This window comes from Grus americana, chromosome Z (genome assembly GCF_028858705.1).
Source record: "Grus americana isolate bGruAme1 chromosome Z, bGruAme1.mat, whole genome shotgun sequence".
Taxonomy (NCBI): Eukaryota; Metazoa; Chordata; class Aves; order Gruiformes; family Gruidae; genus Grus; species Grus americana.
The window spans coordinates 12,280,381-12,302,357 of NC_072891.1; the positions used below are offsets into that span (position 1 = coordinate 12,280,381).

General features: G+C 43.0%; 1 protein-coding gene across 2 annotated transcripts in view; it reads right to left on the minus strand.

The window, feature by feature from the left end:
• Positions 1-236: 236 nt before the first annotated feature.
• The window catches only part of CCBE1 (collagen and calcium binding EGF domains 1), a 102,067-nt gene continuing 80,326 nt past the window's right edge, over positions 237-21,977 (minus strand). The window contains exons 4-11 of one of the 2 annotated variants that reach the window (XM_054811171.1): positions 21,560-21,694; positions 20,492-20,629; positions 13,811-13,917; positions 8,149-8,269; positions 6,090-6,229; positions 5,962-5,997; positions 5,363-5,398; positions 237-4,263 (exon numbers count right to left, since the gene is read on the minus strand). In XM_054811171.1, coding sequence (XP_054667146.1) covers positions 4,030-4,263; positions 5,363-5,398; positions 5,962-5,997; positions 6,090-6,229; positions 8,149-8,269; positions 13,811-13,917; positions 20,492-20,629; positions 21,560-21,694 — 947 coding nt within the window. In that variant the 3' untranslated portion in view covers positions 237-4,029. The remainder of the gene's footprint in view (positions 4,264-5,362; positions 5,399-5,961; positions 5,998-6,089; positions 6,230-8,148; positions 8,270-13,810; positions 13,918-20,491; positions 20,630-21,559; positions 21,695-21,977) is intronic. The other variant, XM_054811172.1, reaches the window with a different exon arrangement.

Here is a 21,977-nt window from a genome sequence, read left to right on the forward strand (position 1 = left end):
GCCATCCTAATCGTGGAGGTGGGTGCGTGCGTGCGTTAGTTCCACAAAGACAGAAACCTGCCTGATACTGCAAGAGCTCGTGCCCCCTTGGCTCTGCTCCTGGAGGTGTGTATGGTTCAGCTCCAAGCAAGATGCTAAAAGGCAGCACAAGGAGGTTTCCTGCTACTTGTCTCTTCCAGCCAACATTTCGGTATTTCAGAGAAAGGACGTGTAACAAAAGCAGCTACCAACAGTGTAAGAAAAAATATCTTTGTTATTATGAATACATCATAAAATCACAATCATTTTATACACATTTTAGTATTTCATATATAAATAAAGTGAACAGTATAGTTATTGGAATGTGTAATAGGAACAAACATACGGATTTTAATGTGAAATTAACAATTTCTTGGACCCCACCCCCATCTTTTATTGCTTTTCTAGGGCTTGATGACTCTGAAATACTTCTAGGAAAAAGGTTATTCAAGCTGTAATACCAACAATAACTCCAGGGATTACCTTAGTTCCATTTAAAATCAATTTTCCTCTCCTTTTCCTGGTTTAACCTGACTACATAGGAATTCTTCTGTGTCAGTATTCCAGCTTTGCAGGAAAGACTAATCTTGTATGTACTTGGCACAGTATTGAAAGAAAACATTTTCCCAGCTTTACAATTTTGTTAAACCCATTAACAATCAGCATTTTGCCATAACTACACACTCTTGCAAATGTTTCCATTAAATATATTTCTAATATTAATAAAATAACAAACTCTTTATTATCCTTCTGCTTATAACTTGATGTCTTAACATCAAAATAATATTTCTTTCTAATAAAATTATACATAGTATTTATATGAAACAAGGTTGTCATGTGCAGGAGCCTAGTAATGAAACTAGGCATGAGTGTAGATGTTTCTATATCCTTGTTTTGGATTCTTGGGGGGGTGTTATTTTTGGGGCCACAGAGTAATAAATAATTTACAAGGTCATGGCTTCCATGGCTCCCTGGTAACCAAGCTTAAAATTGGATATGAGTCCTCTAGTCTGGCTTTATAAAACTTTGGGTATGCTGAAGAAAATGTTACTTTTCTGAGTGTCTGTATGTGTTTATCCAGAAACCTTAATGGAATACTTCTGATACCATGTGTTATCAAAGTTACCATACAATTAATCAGAAATAAAATGAGAAAGGTCTATGCAAAGAACTTAGTTGGATGCAGACAGAAGGCTGAACCTTCCCAGCCAGCTGTGCTCCGAGGGGCTCTCCCTGCTGGGGAAATCCGTGTGCCTTCTGGAGTGGGCTTGTCCTTACCATCAGGTCCCCTCCTTGCTGCTGGGACTCGGCCCTGCTTTGGGGCAGTGAGTCTGGAAACAGGAGGGTGAAGCACAGGGACAAACCCAAGGAGCATTTTCCTTCACCTTTTTTAATGGAGTAAGCACGTCTGTTGGAAAACTCAGCTCTGGGCTGTGAAAACTAACAATGCAGGCTCCAGAAACGGAAGTTATTGAGGTTTCCATTCAGAAAGGCAAGCAAACACGTGCCATGTTTTATGTTCATGATTCTGTAGGACAGCTTTCTGCACTTACAGGGAGGCATGTATTTTATCTACTTTTCCGGTTCAGTCTCAGAATTTCCCTTCCCTGGATACTTATGCACAGCAGGGTAAATTGTCACCTATCCTGGAATCTGATGGTCAAACTGTAGGAACTTCTCATTTGGTATTTGTTTATATTTGGAAAAGCAGAGGTTAGCACTAAAATGAGTGCCTTTTTTAGAACACATCTTCTTGTGGTCAGGGGGCAGTCAAATTTAGGTGATAAGTAGGAAGGGACTCATCTAACTCATTATTCAGTATCTGATGGTCAAAAAACCTGCAGCTACTAATTCTATAGTGGGAATCAACCTGATCCAGCAGGTGATGGAGTGTGGTGGTAAACACATGCAAGAGTTACATAATTTGCAAGAGATACAAACATAACATTTGATATTTAACAAATTTACTTAAAGTTGCATATTCATGAATGATGTTACTTATGCCTAGTTGCTTGAAAGTAAGAAAGTAAGATATAAATGCCTCAGTTCACGCTGTATTAAGAGGTTTCTTTCAGCCTGCTGTGTATAAGACCATCCCTCTTTTAGCCACAAGTTCCTTCCCCAAATCTCACTGATTTCCTTATTACCTGCTTCACAAGAGCACTTGGATCTGGAGCTGCTGGCAGAGCTCCTCCCAGAGGGGAAGCCCAAAGACCACAGGGTAAGAGCACTATCATTTTTTCTAAGCTATCCCAGTGACTTAGTCATTGCTTTGTAAATATTGATACACATACAACGTGAAGAGGAATACAGAACATTAATGTTCTTAAAGCTAATGCCCTTGCTTGTGGCATAGTGATAGCGAGCAGTTGGGAAGCAATTACAGGAAGGAACACATCCTCTTAACGTAATACACAAAAGATACGAAAGGTCTAGACAGCCAGCTGTTGATACAACATGACCTGTACCAGTAGTGTAGGGATAACACCAACTATCTTTTGGCCCAGAGAATATGGAAGGGAATCCAAACCTTTGTGGGTTGTCTGAAAAGGGCCTGCTTATGTTTTTACCTGTATTTATTCTGTTGGAACATGCAAGCCCTGAAAAACATGGGACAACAAGAAGTTTTTCTTTGCATATGTAACATGGACATGACCCAGCACTAAACATACTGTAGAAGTAGCAGCTATGCAGATACAACGTTGAAGCTTTGTGCTTAATATACTCCTTTATCTTCTGAGCATGGCAAAGTCCTCAGCAGCTGTGGTAATCCAAAAGAAACTGTAATGTACGTCATCCATGAGGTATGGTCTAACTTGTGCATCCAATTTTCCAGTGTAAAAAAAGGGCACTCCCTTTCATCCCTCTTCACAAATCTAGGATCCCATGTGCAGTACCTCACCTTAGCCATCATACCAGTTGAAATGTCTTGTCATGTGCACTCCTGCACCTACTCATACTCCTCATATACCCAGCCAAATACACCGCAACTCTGTGTTCCAGTTCTGTGAATGACATATAGGTTGCTCTCACGCAGCAGAGGAACAAAACGGAAGCTCTTTGCAAACATGAGGCCTCTCTCCAGTCTCAGATTCGCTTGGACTTCAGCATTTCACCAGGGAAGACCTGCACCTACAGGAGGTCAGAATCTGACTCTTTCTGCAAGGCTGGGATTGATTTTGTACTTGCCAATAAGCCCACGTGATTCACTTATGCTTGGTTTTCCTGCTTTATATATCCCCTTTTCTCCTGTTCATCTTTGTGTAAGGTATACAGCATGTGTCTGTTGAGGAAGGGAACTGGCCTTCGCACTGAGCAGTGGGAGAATGGTAAGGGAAAAATAGTGTTAGTTTAGGATGAACCCATCTTTTCTACTCTCTTTGAATGATACTCTAGCAACACAAAGCCAAATAATTTCCAGATCAACAAGCAGCACCCTTGTATCAGTGCTTTTTTTTTTTTTTTTGCCTTTTTCTGCCATGGTGGACCATAATAGAAGAAGACATTTCACTTACAGCTGTCCTCTGTTGTGAAACAGGGATCTACTTTTCACACCCTCCTGAGCCTGGGGACTGTAGCTGGAGACTTAAATTCAGTGGTACAATGCATTTACATGTATAAAGTAACTGCGGACCAAGGTTTTCATTATTGCTGTCATTTGGGGATGATGTTCAGCTACCCCCTGGCCAAATTTGGGTACTGGGTCATTTGGACATAGAATGCAAGGTAGGCAGATGAAATGTTGTGGTCTGTGCCATTAGCTAGAGCATGCCTTAATCATATTATATACTAAGAAGGTTTTTTTGGTAGCCTAGGTAGAATGCACAGTGCAGGCTCAATGGTATGGAATTACTGCAAGGAGGCTACCATGAAAGCTACAGTACAGGCAGCATGGTTGGGAAAAAGCAGAAAGAAAACTGGGAAATAATATATATATATATATATTTTATGTTGTCAGTGCATTTTTATATTGAAGAACTCTAAAGGGGCTCTATTTTTCAGTAGGTGTAGCTAAGGATGGGCTGCCTTCTGTATCCTGGACTCTCTGGGTGCTGCCCGTGGTTTGTAGTCTTCTCCAGATCCAAAATCTACTGTGTCATGATAGTTTGTAAATTCCTGAGGTAATGGAAACTCCTCTGTTGATGAATGAGTCCTGTGTCCAAACACTCTCTCTTGCAGCTCAGCGATGTCATTTCTGATGTCTGCCATCATCAGCAATAGGAAATCAAATGAACCTGGTGGGCCCTGAAGTCACATGGCACGGTCATAAATAATAATCCACTTCACTATTACAGTTTTCAAATAGGTTGATATAATTACTCATGCAGCAGTAACTCAGTAAAATACTGCTTCATATCAACTGCCAAAAGTGAATGGTCTCTTTTTAAATCAACCTGCTCAGGAAACAATTTTCAAAAGAAAGCAAATGTTTTTGCAGACAGAGCCTACATTCACAAGATGTTCAGCCCTTTTAATACTTAACAATTCCTCTGCTGTATTTGCTTCCTAAGAGGAGACACCTCATGGGAACAGAAGAGATAAATCTTGGTTCCCTCTGTTCCTTCTTATTAAACTGATAGAAATTACATTCTTAGAGTGACTAATTAATCAATAATTATTATTTATTTAAAAAAATTTCTCAAGAATGCTGATATCTGAAAGTTATCTTTTCAGTATGGTAACCCTGCTGCTGTCCATCGCTTACTAAATATATTGGTTATTACAATGCAGAGATTATCCATCTGATTTTGTCTGATTTTAGAAAATCATCATTTCTTTCATGTGACTTTACAAAGTACACTGTTAATACTGAGGACACCCTACTGGACACACTCTTAAAAAGCCATTCCACTAATGAAAAAAAAAAAAACCTGTAAGAAATAACTTTAAACAATTTCACCTGAAAATGGATTGTAAATACTAATCTTTCTCCTGATGACTTGCTCAAAGCCTATGGCTTCCCAAATCCCAGAGAGAGACAAGGGGCAGGATTTTAAAAGGTTCCAGGGATCAAACTCCCATCAGGAGCAGTGGCTGAGCTGTACTAACTAGCACTCTGCATGGGATCTCATGCTCTGCCTTCTGAGGATGTCCCACCGCTATTGCGGGGCAGAGGTGCACTTACTGCCTTCAGCATCACACCCAGCAAGGGAAGAGGTGTGTAGGCAAAAACACTCAGAAAAAAACAGGTAATTTCTTTCCAATAACATTTTATGTGCATGTAGACTATTTTTCACTGTGCTCCTGACACAGGAGAGGGTTTGTTTTTTTTTTTTCCTTTGGGCTGATCCTGTTAGTAGTCAACATCACTCCTGTGGAAATCCCTCTCGTGAGCACTACTTACAGGTATCCCCTTTGGTCCTGGTGCGCCTCGCTCCCCCTGTAATCAATACCACCTCAGTTAGTTTGTTGTGACTGAAGGAAACAAAAAAAACCACAGTTTGCCTCTGCAGACTGCCTTACTTACTGTTTCCAGATCAAGAATCATCAGCTTACGCTTGCTCAGAAAAAGAAAAAAAAGTGAAGGAGGAATGCAAGGAAATTGCCGCTGATTCTAATGGGAGCAGAGCTGGGCACTTCTGATATTTCTCCTAGACAGTAACAAGCAAACCAGTTAACAGGAGAATATCACAAAAGAGCAATCCAATGAAATGGGCTAAAGCATCAACGTTTCTTCATGGAAAAGCCAAAAGAACTGCAGAGAAAGGGAAGGAGGCTGCTTGATAGATAGCCTGCAGGCCTATTTGCAAGACTTAAGGAATGCCGAGCACAAAATACCAGAAGGAAGACATGACGGGATGGGAGAAGAGGATATTTTCAGCTTAGCAAAGGAAATGAGATGGTAAAAGGGTGGGACTACAAGTGTGTAGAGGGTCTCTCTAGTGAGCCTGCACTTCACATGTGCATGTTGCCCACGTTATGGAAAATGGTACCTCTCCTCACCTTGCTGCCATCTCTCCCCGGGGCTCCTGGTGGGCCCTGCAAGAGAAAAGAAAGTGTTCACAAGGATGTGAGAAGTTGTGGAGCTGAGGGCAATTGCGCAATGCATGACAGGAGATGAGAATACTAACCACGGGGCCCCGTCTGCCCTGCTTAATATGTGATATGTCTGGAGATGGGCCCATAGGTCCCATTGAGCCACGAGGGCCTGGCTGTCCGGGAGGTCCAGGTGACCCAGGAATTCCTTGACTCCCTTTCGGTCCTGGAGCCCCTGCAATTGACAGCAAAGGTTACCTGCCAGGAAAAGCCTTCAGGACACTTCATCAGTGTGAGCAGTGGGGACTGACCATTTTTTGAACCACCCAATGGACTGGTTGCCTTAACACACCCAAATCCACAAAAATACAACCAACACAGCAGTCAGTTGAGACAACATTACTCCTTGTCACAGCACCTACAAGATATGTTCACAAAACAATTAAACCTTGTGAATAGAAAGAAGCCAAGAATGCAAATGCCATATAGTTAAGGTCACAGACTGGGAATGAAAAGAAAAGCAGAAATGCCTTATTTTCACACAAAGAAGAAAAGAACGAGTCGCATCTCAGAAACATCTCATAAAAAGAAAGCCTTGGAAAACTCATGGGCATGTTGGGTCAAAGGCATCTACATGACTGGCACAGAAACAAGCCCTTTTACAGTGGTGGGTTGCACCTCTCTTTTTCCCAGTATGGTAGGGGCAAGAAAGACTCTGTTCTTCCATTTTGTTTTATTTTCTTTTCAGGTTCAGCTGGTTCAGCACAGAATGTGAGGTTTTAGGAAGCACACAGTAAATAAACTATATGTTTAGTTCAAGAGAAACACTATGAAAAGAAAAACAGAAAATCAGGCACCTGAAACAATATTTGCACAGAATAAAGACCATCGAAGTGTCACTAGTTGAATTGCTTTATAATTGGAGGGAAAACCACTTTTCTTCATACTGAAGGCATGTGAAACACATAGGAAATGAAAGAGAGTAAAAAGGGTTCAGCAGGACAGAATATGTACAACTAGGGTTTTCAAAAGGAGTAAAATCAAGTTCAGTGATGAACCTCTTGGACTCCTCCTGAAGACCCACCCGCACTGTGGCTGAGGGCAGGGAGACGGAGGTGAACAGCGATGGACCTACAGTACCTTGGACAGCTCAGTCATGGGGAGACCCGGTGGAAGACCTGCGGCATCAGGCCTACCTTAGAGAGATTGCAAGACAGCGCACTGCACAGGTCAGAGTCTGACGCAGAATCTCTAACCACATTGTCCTTGCACTTATGATATACTGAAGACTGAAAATACTCATCCTCCAAGAAAATGGGATAAAGACTCAAAAACCAAAGCAAGACTGCAAAAGTGGGGATGAATGCGGAGGCGATTCAGTAGGGAGTAAATCAAACCTTGTAAGAAGTATCTGCTAGTCCTCTGTAAAAATATTCCTGAAACCCAGCACAGTGCTAAAATTCCTTGGATTTACTGCTAACCCAAAATTAGATCTGCACTCAACAGAGTTTGCAAAATTTTTAGTGTCGCCGGCTACAGATTGCAAGGTGTCTGGCTTAAGTGAAAGCTTTGGGAACTCTCTGCTTTTCTCATTGTTTTAACCTATACCTTAGCAAAGCAGGTGTGGGTGCAGTTTTGGTTTTCTTTTCAGATTCCTTTGAATCTGGAACACACATAAAACCAACAAATGAATCCTTGCAAAACCAGACAAGGAAAAATAAAACAGTTGGCACAAACCCCTGCAAACTGAAAGCACATTTTGTGCTCTAGTTATGACAATGAGGTAAGGCAATAGGTATTCCTGAAATGATATGCAGAGTGTTTTAAGACAGAGTTAAAATACAGGAAATGACAACTGAAGCAGGTGAGATATCCCAGGGAGAAGGAGAAATTTAACACATACAGGACAAACACAGCTTGCATGCCAAGAAACACATGGAGACTAAGACAAAATGGATGATGTTAGACAGTTGGCAGAGGCTCACCATAACAACCAGAAAGCTTTTCTTTTAAAATTTAGCACAAACTCAAATATAACAATAACAACAATCAAAATGTGAAACACATGAAATCCTGTCACACTGAAAGATCAAAGTTTTTCATTTTTACTCATGGCACTGATGCACATTCACATCCCTCTGGTCTGTATCTTACCTGGAGGGCCTTGTTGGCCAGGCTGGCCTGGGGGGCCAGGGATATATGCATTAGAGGCAAGCACTTTTTCACCAGTGATCTGCTTGCTAAGATCAGCAGCATTATTTGGTAGCAAAGCAACCTGCCAAAACCAAAAATCACTGTAAGCTCTTCATCATAATTTATTCACATTACATTCTTAGTTAAGCTTTCATGTGGACAAACAGCATATTTAAATACTTCAGTGAAATCAGAAAAAAATGTGACTGTGTTGAAGCCTATGACGGTAGTTATTCCTAAGCTGGCTAACTTGATTCTTTTCAAGTATGGACGTGAAGATTTCTTTTTTTGCTTTGCCAAACAGAACTGAAGAGCAATATGAGCAATACCAGGGCAGATCTATCCCTGGATCAGCTTCATTGCTCCCTGAATGAATTTGGCTCACTGGATAATTTGATGCTGGACTCTGCAACATTTGCATAGGAAAGCTGCCTTAAATACAGTATGTGATGACTCCTGCTATCTGACAATGCTTTTAGTCAGCTATTTGGAATTCCCTGCACTGGACTGTTCTCAAGACTCCTACTTGTTTCAGTAATTATTTGATATACACCCTTCTGCCCTTAGTGCAAAGCTAATGTTTGTAACACACAGAAAAAAAAAATAATGCTATGCACTTGCAGTACATGCTATAACTGGGCAAATTTTTTTTGGCAAACAAGTCATTAGTTAAGGAATGCACTTTAAGGGCAACTGGTGCTGCTTGCAGTTTGGGGTTGGATGCACAGAACAGTTCTGAAGGAAGCAAAAGTGAGGAAAAAAAAGTTAGAAATGCTGAGACAGTTTCTGGTGGCACTGCTGAAACACCATTTGCATTTTTCAGACTGGAATTCAAAATATGATGACAGGAATACAAGGATTTATCAGCCATTTGTAACTTAGGTTTTGGAGAGCATTGCTGTTCCAAAGACAAGATGACTGCAGTAAAGGCAAATTAAGCGACATGATGTCAGTCTTAGAAGAATGTGGTAGATTCACTCCATCCCCACAGGAATCAGTGGCTGGATGAGGTCGGCACTTCACAGAAGCCCCACAGGGTGTTTCTTATATGCTTGCTCCTATGAATCTGCTCACAGAGAAAATGGGGTGCCCTTTGGCTGGCATCTTTGGTTTTCCAAAGAAAAACATCTGCTTTGTTTACCAGTGACCCTGCAGCTTTCTCAGCCAACATCCCAGCCATTGCAGCATGGACCAAAGCATGGGACTGCTGAAGATAAAGGGCTACTCCGTGAGTCACAGCACCTTACATCTGGGGCGGAAGAGGAAAATTCAGTAGCTGGGGAGGTCTCATAGCCACATTGGCTGGGGACCAGCATGAGGAGGTCCACTGACTGTCTCTTGTCAGCACACTGCAAAGTTTTGTTTCCCAGAGGTGTGTCCACCCTGTCCAGAGAAGGGTCCTGTCTGGAACGAATGGAAGGTTGCCATCATGCTGCAAAAATTTCATTATGAGACAGAAATCAACTAAGGGCTCTGCAGTGCCAACACTGCCATGCTAAAACTGACACACAGAATTAAATCCTGTGACTACCTGAGAGCATTATAATTTTGGGGCAGTTTTTGTGAGAATACTTTCAGTGTCATAGAATCATAGTATTGTTTAGGTTGGAAAAGGCCTTTAAGATCATTAGCCATTAACCTAGCACTGCCAAGTCCACCACTAAACTGTGTCCCTAAGCACCACATCTACATGTCTTTTAAATACCTCCAGGGATGGTGACTCCACCACTTCCCTGGGCAGCCTGTTCCAGTGATTAACAACCCTTTTGGTGAAGAAATTTTTCCTAATATCCAATCTAAACCTCCCCTGGCGCAACCTGAGGCCATTTCCTCTTGTCCTATCACTTGTTACTTGGGAGAAGAGACCAACCCCCACCTCGCTACAACCTCCTTTGCACTTGGCCTTGTTGAACTTCATGCAGTTCACACGGCCCACCTCTCAAGCCTGTCAAGGTCCCTCTGGATGGCATCTCTTCCCTCCAGCATGTCGACTGCACCACCCTGTCATCAGTGAGTGTTTCTCCTTAGGAGTGGCCACAGTTGAGTGACAGATTAATTGCTGTTCTCTTTAGAGCTTGTACTTAAATTTCTGATTTATTGTTATCCCAGCTGATTTATTGTTATACCAGCTGATAAATAGATCACAGAATCATAGAATGGTTTTGGATGGAAGGGACCTCAAAGATCATCTAGTTCCAACCCCGCTGCCATGGGCAGGGACACCCTCCACTAGACCACGTTGCCCAAAGCCTCATCCAACCCGGTCTTCCAGGGATGGGCCTCCACAACCTCTCTGGGCAACCTGTTCCAGTACCTCACCACTCTCACAGTAAAGAATTTCTTTCTAACATCTAATCTAAATCGACCCTCCTTCAGCTTGAACCCATTCCCCCTTGTCCTGTCACTACACTCCCTGATAAACAGTCCCTCTCCAGCTTTCCTGTAGGCCCCTTCAGGTACTGGAAAGCTGCAATTAGATCTCCCCAGAGCCGCCTTTTCTCCAGCCTGAACAACCCCAACTCTCTCAGCCTGTCCTCGCAGGAGAGGTGCTCCAGTCCTCTGATCAGCTTCGTGGCCTCCTCTGGACTCTCTCCAACAGCTCCATGTCTCTCCTGTACTGGGGCCCACACAGCTGGACGCAGTCACTTAGTCACTTAGATGTCACTTAGTATATAGACCCTGCCGTGAACACTTTTCAGGTTATATTGCAAATGGCCAGGCTGGAGTAAAAAGGTGCATTTAGTGGTAAAGACTCATTATGAAGAGGATTTGGAAGTGTATTCTTTTCTGTTGCTTAAATATTGACTTGTTCCTGCCAGCAAGGCTGTTCTAGCAACTTAGTAAGTTAAAAAAAAAAAAAAAATCATATAGCTGCTGTGAAAGCATCTACACATGCTTCCCCACTGAGTCATCTGGACTTGAGGCATACACTAGGAGTGCCAAACACCCAGGCTCTGGTCTAGCTCACTGCTCTTTGATATCTTCTGGCCAGAAAATGGTTGCTACATACACTGAGGCCAAACCATGTGTTTTTGATGTTGACTCACATCCTCTTAGGGATTGGCTATACTCATTGGCCTAATTTCTATTTCTCTTAACTGAACCAGAATCCTGGTCCAGAGTCGCCTTGGCTTTCTCCATCTGCAGCTCCAAATCTTAATGTCTCTTGGATTTTTTTTTTTTCCATGTGCATGCAAATAGTAGCAAGGGTAAATTTTAAAGAAAGACAGCACTAGAAACAAGAATCCAATATGTTGTGTTGCATGCTGCATCTGGAGTTTTGGGTAGTTTCTAGGAGATCTGTGGTTTAGACAACTTTGACAGTGCTTGACAGGAGTGATGTGGAACATGGCTTTCTAATTAAGATGTTTAAACACATCTGTGCAATAGGATCCAGATTACTTGATTTTTAAAAAAATTGTTGGCTGTGTGTCAGCATGTCCAGATATCATTCCCCTAGCTTTTCAGCTTTCCACTCTTCTTCCTTCTGGCAAGGTCTGAGATCAACCTAGGACTGCCCACAGCCCCCAAGTCTACTGGGACAGTGCATCCCAATGGATGACCATGCAAGGTGACTTTCTGTTCCTGATCCTAGAACCATTCTGTCCTGGATCTGGAATGGATGTTGTAATCCTCCAGAACGGTATTGCTGCCATCAGCAGAGGTAGCAGGACTTGAGTTCACTCCTGTCCTTTCCTAAGGAGACACAAACCCAGACTTCCCACTTCCAGAAGCATACCCCAATTCCCAGTTGTAGGGTTCACTGGACTGGATCCTTCACAGGCTCTTCTGCTAAACATAACTTTGCGTAAAGTTCATAGTATCTGAAAGCCTTAACCACAAGACTGAAGACTCATTCCCATAAACTGCCTCTCTGGCAGACAGAAATGAATTTTTCTGTGCAAAACAGAACAGCTTCGACCACATATTGAAAGAGGTCCTCCCCAGAAGAACTTGGTAATGGGGAGTGGCTGATGAAACACAAGAGTTCATGTCTCCCTGGGCAGAGAAGCAGCATGAGGTCAGATCTCCTCTCAGCATGGACAAAAGCTCTCCTCTCTGTGGGTTAAAAAATGCTGAGGGTACCAGGGGACCATCTCCTCCAGCTCTGTGTGAGGCACAACCCAGTGGGGTCCCTCTGAGGATGCCAGATATATCAAGTCCTGCTAGGAAGATACTTGGGGGAAATTTAGTCTATGGACCGTGACAATACTTAGCTATAAGGCAAGAGTGAGTTGCTTAGTTTGGCCACAGCTACTGTACAAGTGCCCACAGCGACAGGTATAGATGGCGTTAGCTTTCCAGGACTGAGTTTTGAACACAGGTGCCTAACGTGGAAGTTAGACACAGCAAACTTCCATTAATTCAGGCTATTGGTTTCCACCAGTTCTTGCAGGAAACAACTTGGCCAACAGTGTGACCTCAGATCCCTCCCTGGGAGTCAGTGCGAGCCTGCTCAGCATCACAGACTGCGGCTGGACAAACAGCCACTCAAAATCCTTTTTTAACCTGCTTGCTACTGTTTGTTTGGAAACCACAATTTCCATCACACATGAAATTCTGTCACTTCCACACTTGTCTTCATACAGATTCAGGAGGAAAACATGACATCTTCAGGTTTTTGTGACAAAGAGCATCTCAAACCTGTGTATTTAATTTTAGTGAACCAGATTTCTTTCTTCCTAATATAAATTACACTGAATGAATAATATCAAATGCAACAAGTGAATATACCAAATTGTGTTTTGACACAATGAAATTAAATGAGCACCCTGGGTGAAATAATTACAGCTCGTCAACATGCATTGCTGAGAATATTCCTGCAGAACATTTCCATTTCAGAGAACCTGAATGTTCGAAACAGATGTCACCAGAATAAGGCATTACACCTGCACCCTGCAGGTGGCTTTCCAAATCCTGGGCTGGATCTCTGGGTTATTTCAGTCCTACCCAACTGCAAAAGGAGGCCACATATAGAAACAATTAAAGGCCAGGGGAAGTTTTCAAATGCATTATTCTCTACTTGCAAGGACACAGGTGAAAACAAAAAAGGTTGGGGCTGAGGGTTTGGGGTTTGGGGTTTTGTTTTGTTGTTTGTTTTTTGTTTGTGGTTTGTTGGTTTGTTTTTTTTTAAATCAAAGGTAACGTATCTGCTAGTGATGTTTTTGTCTAGCCATACACCTCCTATTTGGCAAGAATCCTTTATCAGCACCCTATTAATGCAAAATCATGTTCTCTCACATTCCTGCATCTGCATAATGTCTTGCACTTGCATACACTAAAGGTGGATCAAGTCCAAAACCCTGTGCATTCAGAATGAATGAAAAGCTGCGGCCAGCGCAGATTGCCAAGAAACCTGGGCTCAGACTGGGATGGGTGTTTGCCAGACTCTGTTACCGTAAGATTGGTAACACAGGTCCACAAGCTTGGTCAGCAATCTGCTTACAAGCAATACAGAAGTAGGAGAAAGAGATGCTATTCCTAGATGATTTAAAAATATGTTGCTATCATCTTTATGGGCACAAGAACCACGTGGCAGTGACAGCTCCAAACGCTTAAATTTAACCTCAGTTGTCATAAAACATGCAGGTCTGGTAAAGACATGATTGATGAATGCTCATACCTTCTGCTTCAGTTGTAAAACCGTCTGCTTTATTTGATGAAATTCCTTACAAGAGGCACAGCATGTCCCTGATTTCGCCACATTTTCAGATTTCTCAGGAAGCCCAGCTGAAAGAAAGCAGTTTCCAATACAAACATAAAGATCCAAAGCAAAGAAATTCATAAAGTGATTGCAAAAGCAGCTTGAAGGCTGTTACATTTCCCCAGACTGTGAAGAGAGACTCTTGCTGTTATTAATGCTTTGACTATGAATTGCTATGTAACGCTGAAAAACTTCGCAGGGACAGGTCTGAGCTCATTTTTAAAGCAGCTGTTTCCAGTTAACAGTCCCCGAAGAACTTCTTTTTTTAATACCTGAAAAAGTTTACACCCCTTCTTTTATCTTTGTGTGTAGGGTAGACTTAACCCTATTGATCTGAACTGATTTACAGTCCCCTGAAGGGCAAATTTTCATATGCTATAAATTACAGTAAAATCCCTCACAATACGGTCATTTCATTCACTTTGCACAAACTGCTCTTTATCATTGCTGGTTATTCCTCCATGTGATGGAATCAGCCTGAGCAGAGATGGGGATTGAGATTAATGACAGGGATTTAAATCCACACAAGAGAAAGGGTCACACCTGTTCATACTATGCATGAATGGGATCTTTTCAGGAATCCATTAAATGATTCAAACTGTAAGAGATATCACAAATGTTATTTTTTGTCCTTTTCCCATTCTCATACACAGTGAAGCACTTCTGCATCGCAAACAAACAAGCACTGTTTTAACAGATGTCTGCCTAAAGAGAAATGAAGTTTTCAAAACACGTGGTGACACATACTGGCAAACTTTACGTGAGCTTTTTTTTCTTTCACATATAGTCATTGAGAAGCACCAAGTGCATTGCGTCCCTGCATATGATGTGTGGCCTTGTATGATGTTACCTGGAAGGGTTATTGGATGCATTTGCACACTGACCATTCAGAGCATGTCCTGTAATGGGAAAACTCTGCAGGTGCTCCTGGTTAAAGCCAAAATCTTCAAAAAGGATCAACTACAATGTGCTTAGCTGTTGTATTATACTTCTCACTTGGACATACACTTTAATGTCCTTCATCTTTTCAGAAATGTGTAATGATTTTGAAAACATCTGCATCATTTTAAATAAAAATGGAACTTTCTAATACTAAATATATTATGTGGTAAGTGACTTTAAATGTTTGCAGGGTCCAATAAGGAACACTGCACCCATCAGATGGTCATCTATAGACAGCCATTGCACAAATTTAGGAAAAATTGATTTTCAGTACATTTAGTCCATTGGATATAATGCCATGTAGATATGCTTGTTTTTAGAAGACAATCCAGGAGTGCAGCACAGACTGGCATCCACATGGCTGGGGAGAAGCTCTGTGGAAAGGGACCTGGGGGTCCTGGTGGACAACAAGAAAGCCAACAGGGTGCTGGGTTGCATCAACAAGGGCATCACCAGCAGAGATAAAGAAGTCGTCATCCCACCCTGCTCAGTGCTTGTCAGGTCACAGCTGGAATACTGTGCTCAGTTTTGGTCCACGCTGTACGAAAAAGATGTGGACAGGCTGGAGAGGGTTCAGAGGAGGGGCGCCAGGATGATCAAAGGACTGGGAAGCCTGCCATGTGAGGAAGGGCTGAGAGAACTGGGTTTGTTCAGCCTTGAGAAAAGAAGGTGTAGGGGAGACCTCATCACCATGCTCCAGGACTTAAAAGGTGGCTACAAAGAAGGTGGAGACTCCCTTTTTACAAGGAGTCACATGGAGAAGATGAGGGGTAAAAGGTGCAAGTTACTCCTGGGGAGATTCCAATTGGACACAAGGGGAAATTTTTTCACAGTGAGAACAATCAGCCATTGGAATAATCTCCCCAGGGAAGCAGTGGATTCCCCAACACTGGACATTTTTAAGGTTCAGCTGGACAGGGTGCTGGCCCATCTTGTCTAGACCATGCTTGTGCCAAGAAAGATTGGACCTGATGATCCTTGAGGTCCCTTCCAAACTGGTATTCTATGATTCAAGGTTTACTTCTCTTATCTCCTAATCAGGTAGGTGAGGGCTGCAAGGGCAAGATTCTGGAATGACCAGCAGCTCTAAGACATTGGTATTAGTGCTGAACTGATCAGAAGCTGGTAGATGAGAAGTTCAACATGAGCCGGCAATGTGTGCTCACAGCCCAGAAAGCCAACCGTGTCCTGGGCTGCATCACAAGAAGTGTGACCAGCAGGTCGAGGTAGGTGATCCTGCCCCTCTACTGTGGTCTTGTGAGACCCCACCTGGAGTACTGCGTCCAGCTCTGGGGGCCCCAGTACAGCAGAGACATGGAGCTGTTGGAGCGAGTCCAGAGCAGGCCATGAAGCTGATCAGAGGGCTGGAGCACCTCTCCTCTGAGGACAGGCTGAGAGAGTTGGGGTTGTTCAGCCTGGAGAAGAGAAGGCTCTGGGGAGATCTAATTGTGGCTTTCCAGTACCTGAAGGGGCCTACAGGAAAGCTGGAGAGGGACTGTTTATCAGGGAGTGTAGTGACAGGACAAGGGGCAATGGGTTTAAGCTGAAGGAGGGTCGATTTAGATTAGATGTTAGGAAGAAATTCTTTACTGTGAGGGTGGTGAGGCCCTGGCACAGGTTGCCCAGAGAAGCTGTGGATGCCCCATCCCTGGCAGTGTTCAAGGTCAGGTTGGATGGAGCTTTGGGCAACGTGGTCTAGTGGAGGGTGTCCCTGCCCATGGCAGGGGGGTTGGAACTAGGTGAACTTTAAGGTCGCTTCTAACCCAAACCATCCTGTGGTTTTATGAACGTTAGGAGGCAAAAGCTTGGGGGTTTTCCCCACTCATCAATTGCCTGTTCTCTCACCTGCAGTTCTTTGGCATTACAATACCCCATGATATTCCTCTTTATCATACTTAGCATTTTTATCGCAGTAAGCACGCTGCTCTTCCCAGCCCTTTCTGATTGCACACAGCCTGGTAATACCTGAACAGCTGTCTGTATGGTGTTTAGATGGCTAAAAGATTTAAGGACAAAAGATACTACTTGGCATTTTCCAATGAGCTCTACGAAACATATAATAGAATTTCACTGAATTGCAGCTATGCTGGCTACAAGACACACGTCCCAGAGGGACTCCAGCCTTTGTATGAAGAAACCCGAATACACAGCATCCGCTAGTTTCCTCACTGCTGTATTTCTAATGCTAATCATTTTGTCTTTGACTTCTTCCAAAGCCTCTTTGCCCATAAGTCCTTCTCTGTTAGATCAAAGCATCTGCAGCACACAGGGCTTTTTCCCTTAACAAGGAATTGATATGCTGTAATCAAGACACCTTTTGATATTTCTATAAGGTAAGTTTTCTCTTGACCACAACTCAGTATTGTGGCTCCCTCATGGAATTCCTCCCTCTCCAATTTTTCAGCTTCCTTTAAAAAATCAGTGTTTTGACATGTCCATTTTTGGACCCGTGTAGGATTTACAGATGCACAAATATAGAGTCATTGGAACAAAACGCCTTTTTTACCAAACTCCAATAAAGTTTGGGTTTGATACTAGTTTTAACCAAAATCTCTTTTAATAGCTATCTTACCAAATGAGTTCCCTCATAACATGCACACATTGTATTCAGAAATGTTGCTGAAAGCAACAGAGAGTCATAAGGAGAAACTGCCAGAGCCTTGGCTATCTGAAACCTAAGGCAGTCCCACTAGAATCGGTGGAATTACGTGCAGATTAAGAAGCGGTGAATTTGGCCTCATGTTTCATTATAAAATCCAGTTTATCTTCCAGAAGGATGTGGTACATGGGCTGACAAGCATAGATAAAACGGGGTTGTAACAATCCACGGAGATGAACAGGGTGAGGGGTGTCAGCTAATGTTTGGGAAATATCATACCAGTGAGATTTCTGCAAATCCAGTTGGATTGACTTGTCAGAGGAAGAAGTCGAACAGCATCACATAAGCAAGCGTGAGCTGTATCCCAGGAGAGTGGTGGAATCCCCCTAACTCATACCAGACAGAGGTGACGATTTGCCCGGGGAAGGAGTCATCCATCAAACATTCGCTCTACCCCCATCTGATCCTGTATCATGGATAAAAACCATGAATAAAGCCAGAATAAAGCATGGATAAAGCCAGAAGCCACCTAGGACAGGCCAGAGGGGTCAGGAAGCAATTAGATGGAGCCACCCACGCATGGTGCAGATACAAAGGTCATCTACCACGGTCAGTTTGATCAGCAAGGCACTCGCATAGCCTATTTCCATTGCACACACCTACACCAGGAAACTAAAATGATTTCATAAAAGGCTTAAACCAACCCCATTTTATGAAGGCTTTGCAAAGCATGAAGTCCAGCTCACGCATGACGTTACTGTCGTGACAGGGGTCCTTTCATCTCAGCGAGGCACCGGGTAAGCCCCATGGTGCCTATCGATAAGAGAGCTGCTCGGCAGAGCAATGTGTTTTCTTTGCGTGTGCTCGAAGATTCTGTCTTGTGGATGCTGGAAGAGAAGGAGATGCTGGCGGGGGAGAGCTCTGCGGGGAGCTGTGCCGCAGGCGATCTTCACATGGAGACTGTTGAGTTGATCATCTGTGTTGTATTATCTGGGCTCAGTCTGCTGAGATGGTTTCATCTGCCTACTTCAGCGTGGGTAGCTGTATTGTTTCTGTCAAATGCAACATGACTGCATATGCAGGAAAAATGCTCCCTAATCTTGTGCCCCACTCACAAACCCAAAGCTCTCAGTCAAGCCCGCTTACAGAGCCAAAAAAGTGCCCGGATTGCAGCCTTCAGGCATGGCATAATGAAAACGTGAATAATAATCCCCCACTAAACATGCAACATGGTGAAAGTTGGAGAAGGGATACTTGTGTTTTCACGTCTCTCACACTAAATTTTAAAATCAAATTTAAGTGTTCCAGCTACCATGAAAAGCCAACCCTCTGCTGGTTAAGAAGCACTTGCAGCGCGGATGGGGCGCTCTCCGGGGCGGTGCAGGGCTGGGGCTGGCCACGGGGTGGTGCGTCGCTACAGCGCATTCCCCGCGGCTGCCGAAAACCTTGAGTTTCTCCCCGGTGAGTTACGGACGCAAGCCCTGTGACATCGCGATGGCCAACTCCGCTTTCATTTGTACCAGAGGTCTGGCAATTAGTAACATTAACTTGGAGTACGGGGTGGGTAACAGAGCAGAAAGTGTCCTTCTCTGCTTCACACAGCTGATTTGGGAAATGTCTTCAGAAACGGTGCGTATTTCATTCCAGATTAACTACTGGAATTGACATTTTTATGTGCCATGTACATTCAGTGTAAAAATGTGTTTTTCTAATATTAGAATTATTTCCATAGCCTTCAATATTTTGAATGGTTGGTTATTCTGAATGCCTCGGACATCACCGTGTCAGAAAATCTGAGCTACCCAGAGGAAAAGTTAACTAAAAAAATTATTTGCAAAGGGATTATGTAGGTTATACCTCTTTCCCTTTTGATAGCCCTCCTCTCCTCACTTATAAGGAAAAAAAAATAATTTGAAAACTACAAGGAACAATTAAAGTTAATGGAGTGGCTCCAATTACAAATTTTCAGAGGAAAATCAAAATAATAAATTGCTCTGGCTATCCAGTGGGATTTGGAGCACCCAATGATACATGTGTTCAGGCATTAATTGTTGAATCTATGGTAAATTGCCATTCATCAAAAGAGGGGTTTTTTTTTTCTTTTCCAGAGGACAGTTTTTTCTCTTCCCCTCTTCTTTTTAAATTGTCATATCAGTATTTAATTTGCAGTACTCTAAATGCTGTAATTTAATAACTGGGATGAGGTCAAAAACTTTAAAATAATTTCTAAACAGCACACATACATACTTTGAAACCAAGAGTGAAAAGCAAGAACAAGCCCTCACTTTTACCCCTTTCCCATCATGTATTACTTTCATTAAAAAAAAAGAAAAAAAATCTGACTGCAGTCACGAGACACACAAACTAATTGCAGATCAGCAGAATTCAGCGTTACTCAACATGATTTAGCAATTGATTTAAGCAATGCTTGAGAGGTGTGTGGAATTCCCAGGCACACCTTTTCTGAGTGTCTGAGTGCCCAGAGGCTCTAACCACCCAGCCCAGGGCCATTTGCTAATCTCAGATATCGGCATGTAAATACAAATTAAACTCACTGAAATTAATGTAATTAACAGATGAAATTAATGAAGGCTTATATATGCCAGCATCTGGCATTTTTTTTTTTTCTTCCTGTGTCTGCTGAGCTCTGGACTGCAAACTAGGTATAATCCAGGTTGGTATGGGAGCAACGTATGGTTTTTAGCAGTTGGATCAAGCAGAAATGGTCTAACTGAAGCTATAACAGCAAGTTTCACTGTTCAGCCACTCTGCCTCTCCAGGGGGAGATGCTTTCCACATCCTTCAGTGTACTTGTGCTCTTTCTTTATAGATGTGACTACTGCTGTGTGTGTGCAGCTCATAAACTGGGGAGGAGAGCGTGCGGCAGGACCGCTCCACAGGTGTTCGGGTGCCCAGTGAGCAACCCGGCCTCTCCAGGGGCACCACCTACATCCCACCTTCAGACTCCAAGTGTGGCATAGGGAGCAGTTCCTCTTTAGGACTGATCAACCCTTCAGATGTCCCTTTGGCCCAGACCTTTACCCCCCACTAGCACATACCTTTATCTCCTTTGGTGCATGTCTTGCCATCCTCCTCCCGGGTATAGCCTTCGTGACACTCGCACCGGTAGCTGCCCATGGTGTTGACACAGATCTGAGAGCACAGCGTTCCATTGCTCGTGGCACACTCGTCGATATCTGGAGAGGAGCAAGAGTTGAAAATGTCCTAAAGCTGGAGGTTTCAGACCTCAAATACAGTAAAAGAATTCCTTTAAAGGTATTGGGAGATTTTGCGGTTAAATAAATGAGTAATTGTAGCACTGCTGGTGCTTTGGCCTGGAGCTCTGTGCAAACTGCACTATTATTATTAACATACCTGGCATTTTATTGGTGAACATCACTTGACCATTCCTTTGCATTGAAAAGCTCACAAGCAAAGCTTGATCTTGTGAACCTTGGCTCCCCGGCACAGCAAACCACGCAGGGCAGAACTAGCCACACAAGGACCACATGTAAATCATGTGTCCTGAATTAGATACTGGCCATCTGAATCATAGAATTACAGAATGGTTTGGGTTGGAAGGGACCTCAAAGACCATCTAGTTCCAACCCCCCTGCCATGGGCAGGGACACCCTCCACTAGACCACGTTGCCCAAAGCCCCATCCAGCCTGGTCTTGAACACTTCCAGGGATGGGGCATCCACAGCTTCTCTGGGAAACCTGTGCCAGTGCCTCGCCTCAAACCCCAAGGATTTATTTTCATAATTAGGCCTGGTTGTACTGCTTTGAGGGTTACTGTTAGAATCATGTCCCTCGTCCCAGGCCAAAAACCCAAATATGGCTCAAAACCTGCAAAAGGAATTAATAAAGGGAAAATTGCATCAGCCCAACACTTCAAAGTGTTTGGGTACATATGTCTTGGTTTAGGTACTACCTTCTAATAATTTCAAGGGGATTTAGATCTCTTATTTCTGGGATCCAAATTTTTCACATAGTTAAAACCACATTTATTCTGTAATAGTAAAGAGAATAAGAAAGGTTTCAGATCTAAACTGACTCCTAAAAGGCCTGAGGGAGTAGGATAACATCATTAACGAGAGACGAGCTCAACACACACTTCTACCCACCCAGGCAGTAAGGCTTCTCTCTGTTCCTGTGCCTCTCCCGATCATAGCGGTACCCAGGGTAGCAAGTGCATAAGACTCGCCCAAAGTTATCTGTGCACTGCTGTTCGCAAGGAGCTTCGGCACACACATCATAGTCTAGGGAGAGAAAAACCTGGTTAGGAACATACCTATGGGAGTAGCTGAATGATACTTTGACAGTAAATATTTCACCTCTCTGCTAATTATTGTTTTTAAGGACTGAAGAAACCTAGAAATAAAACATTCATGAGACATAAGCAAAGAATTACGGTAAAATTGTAATTGCTAATCGCAGCTTTACATTAGTTAGACTATTTCTTAAAGTTGGATTTTAAGCAAGGGGCACTTCCCCAGTTTGCAGAATTTAAGAATTATTCTCACAGAAATATTAAATTACCTG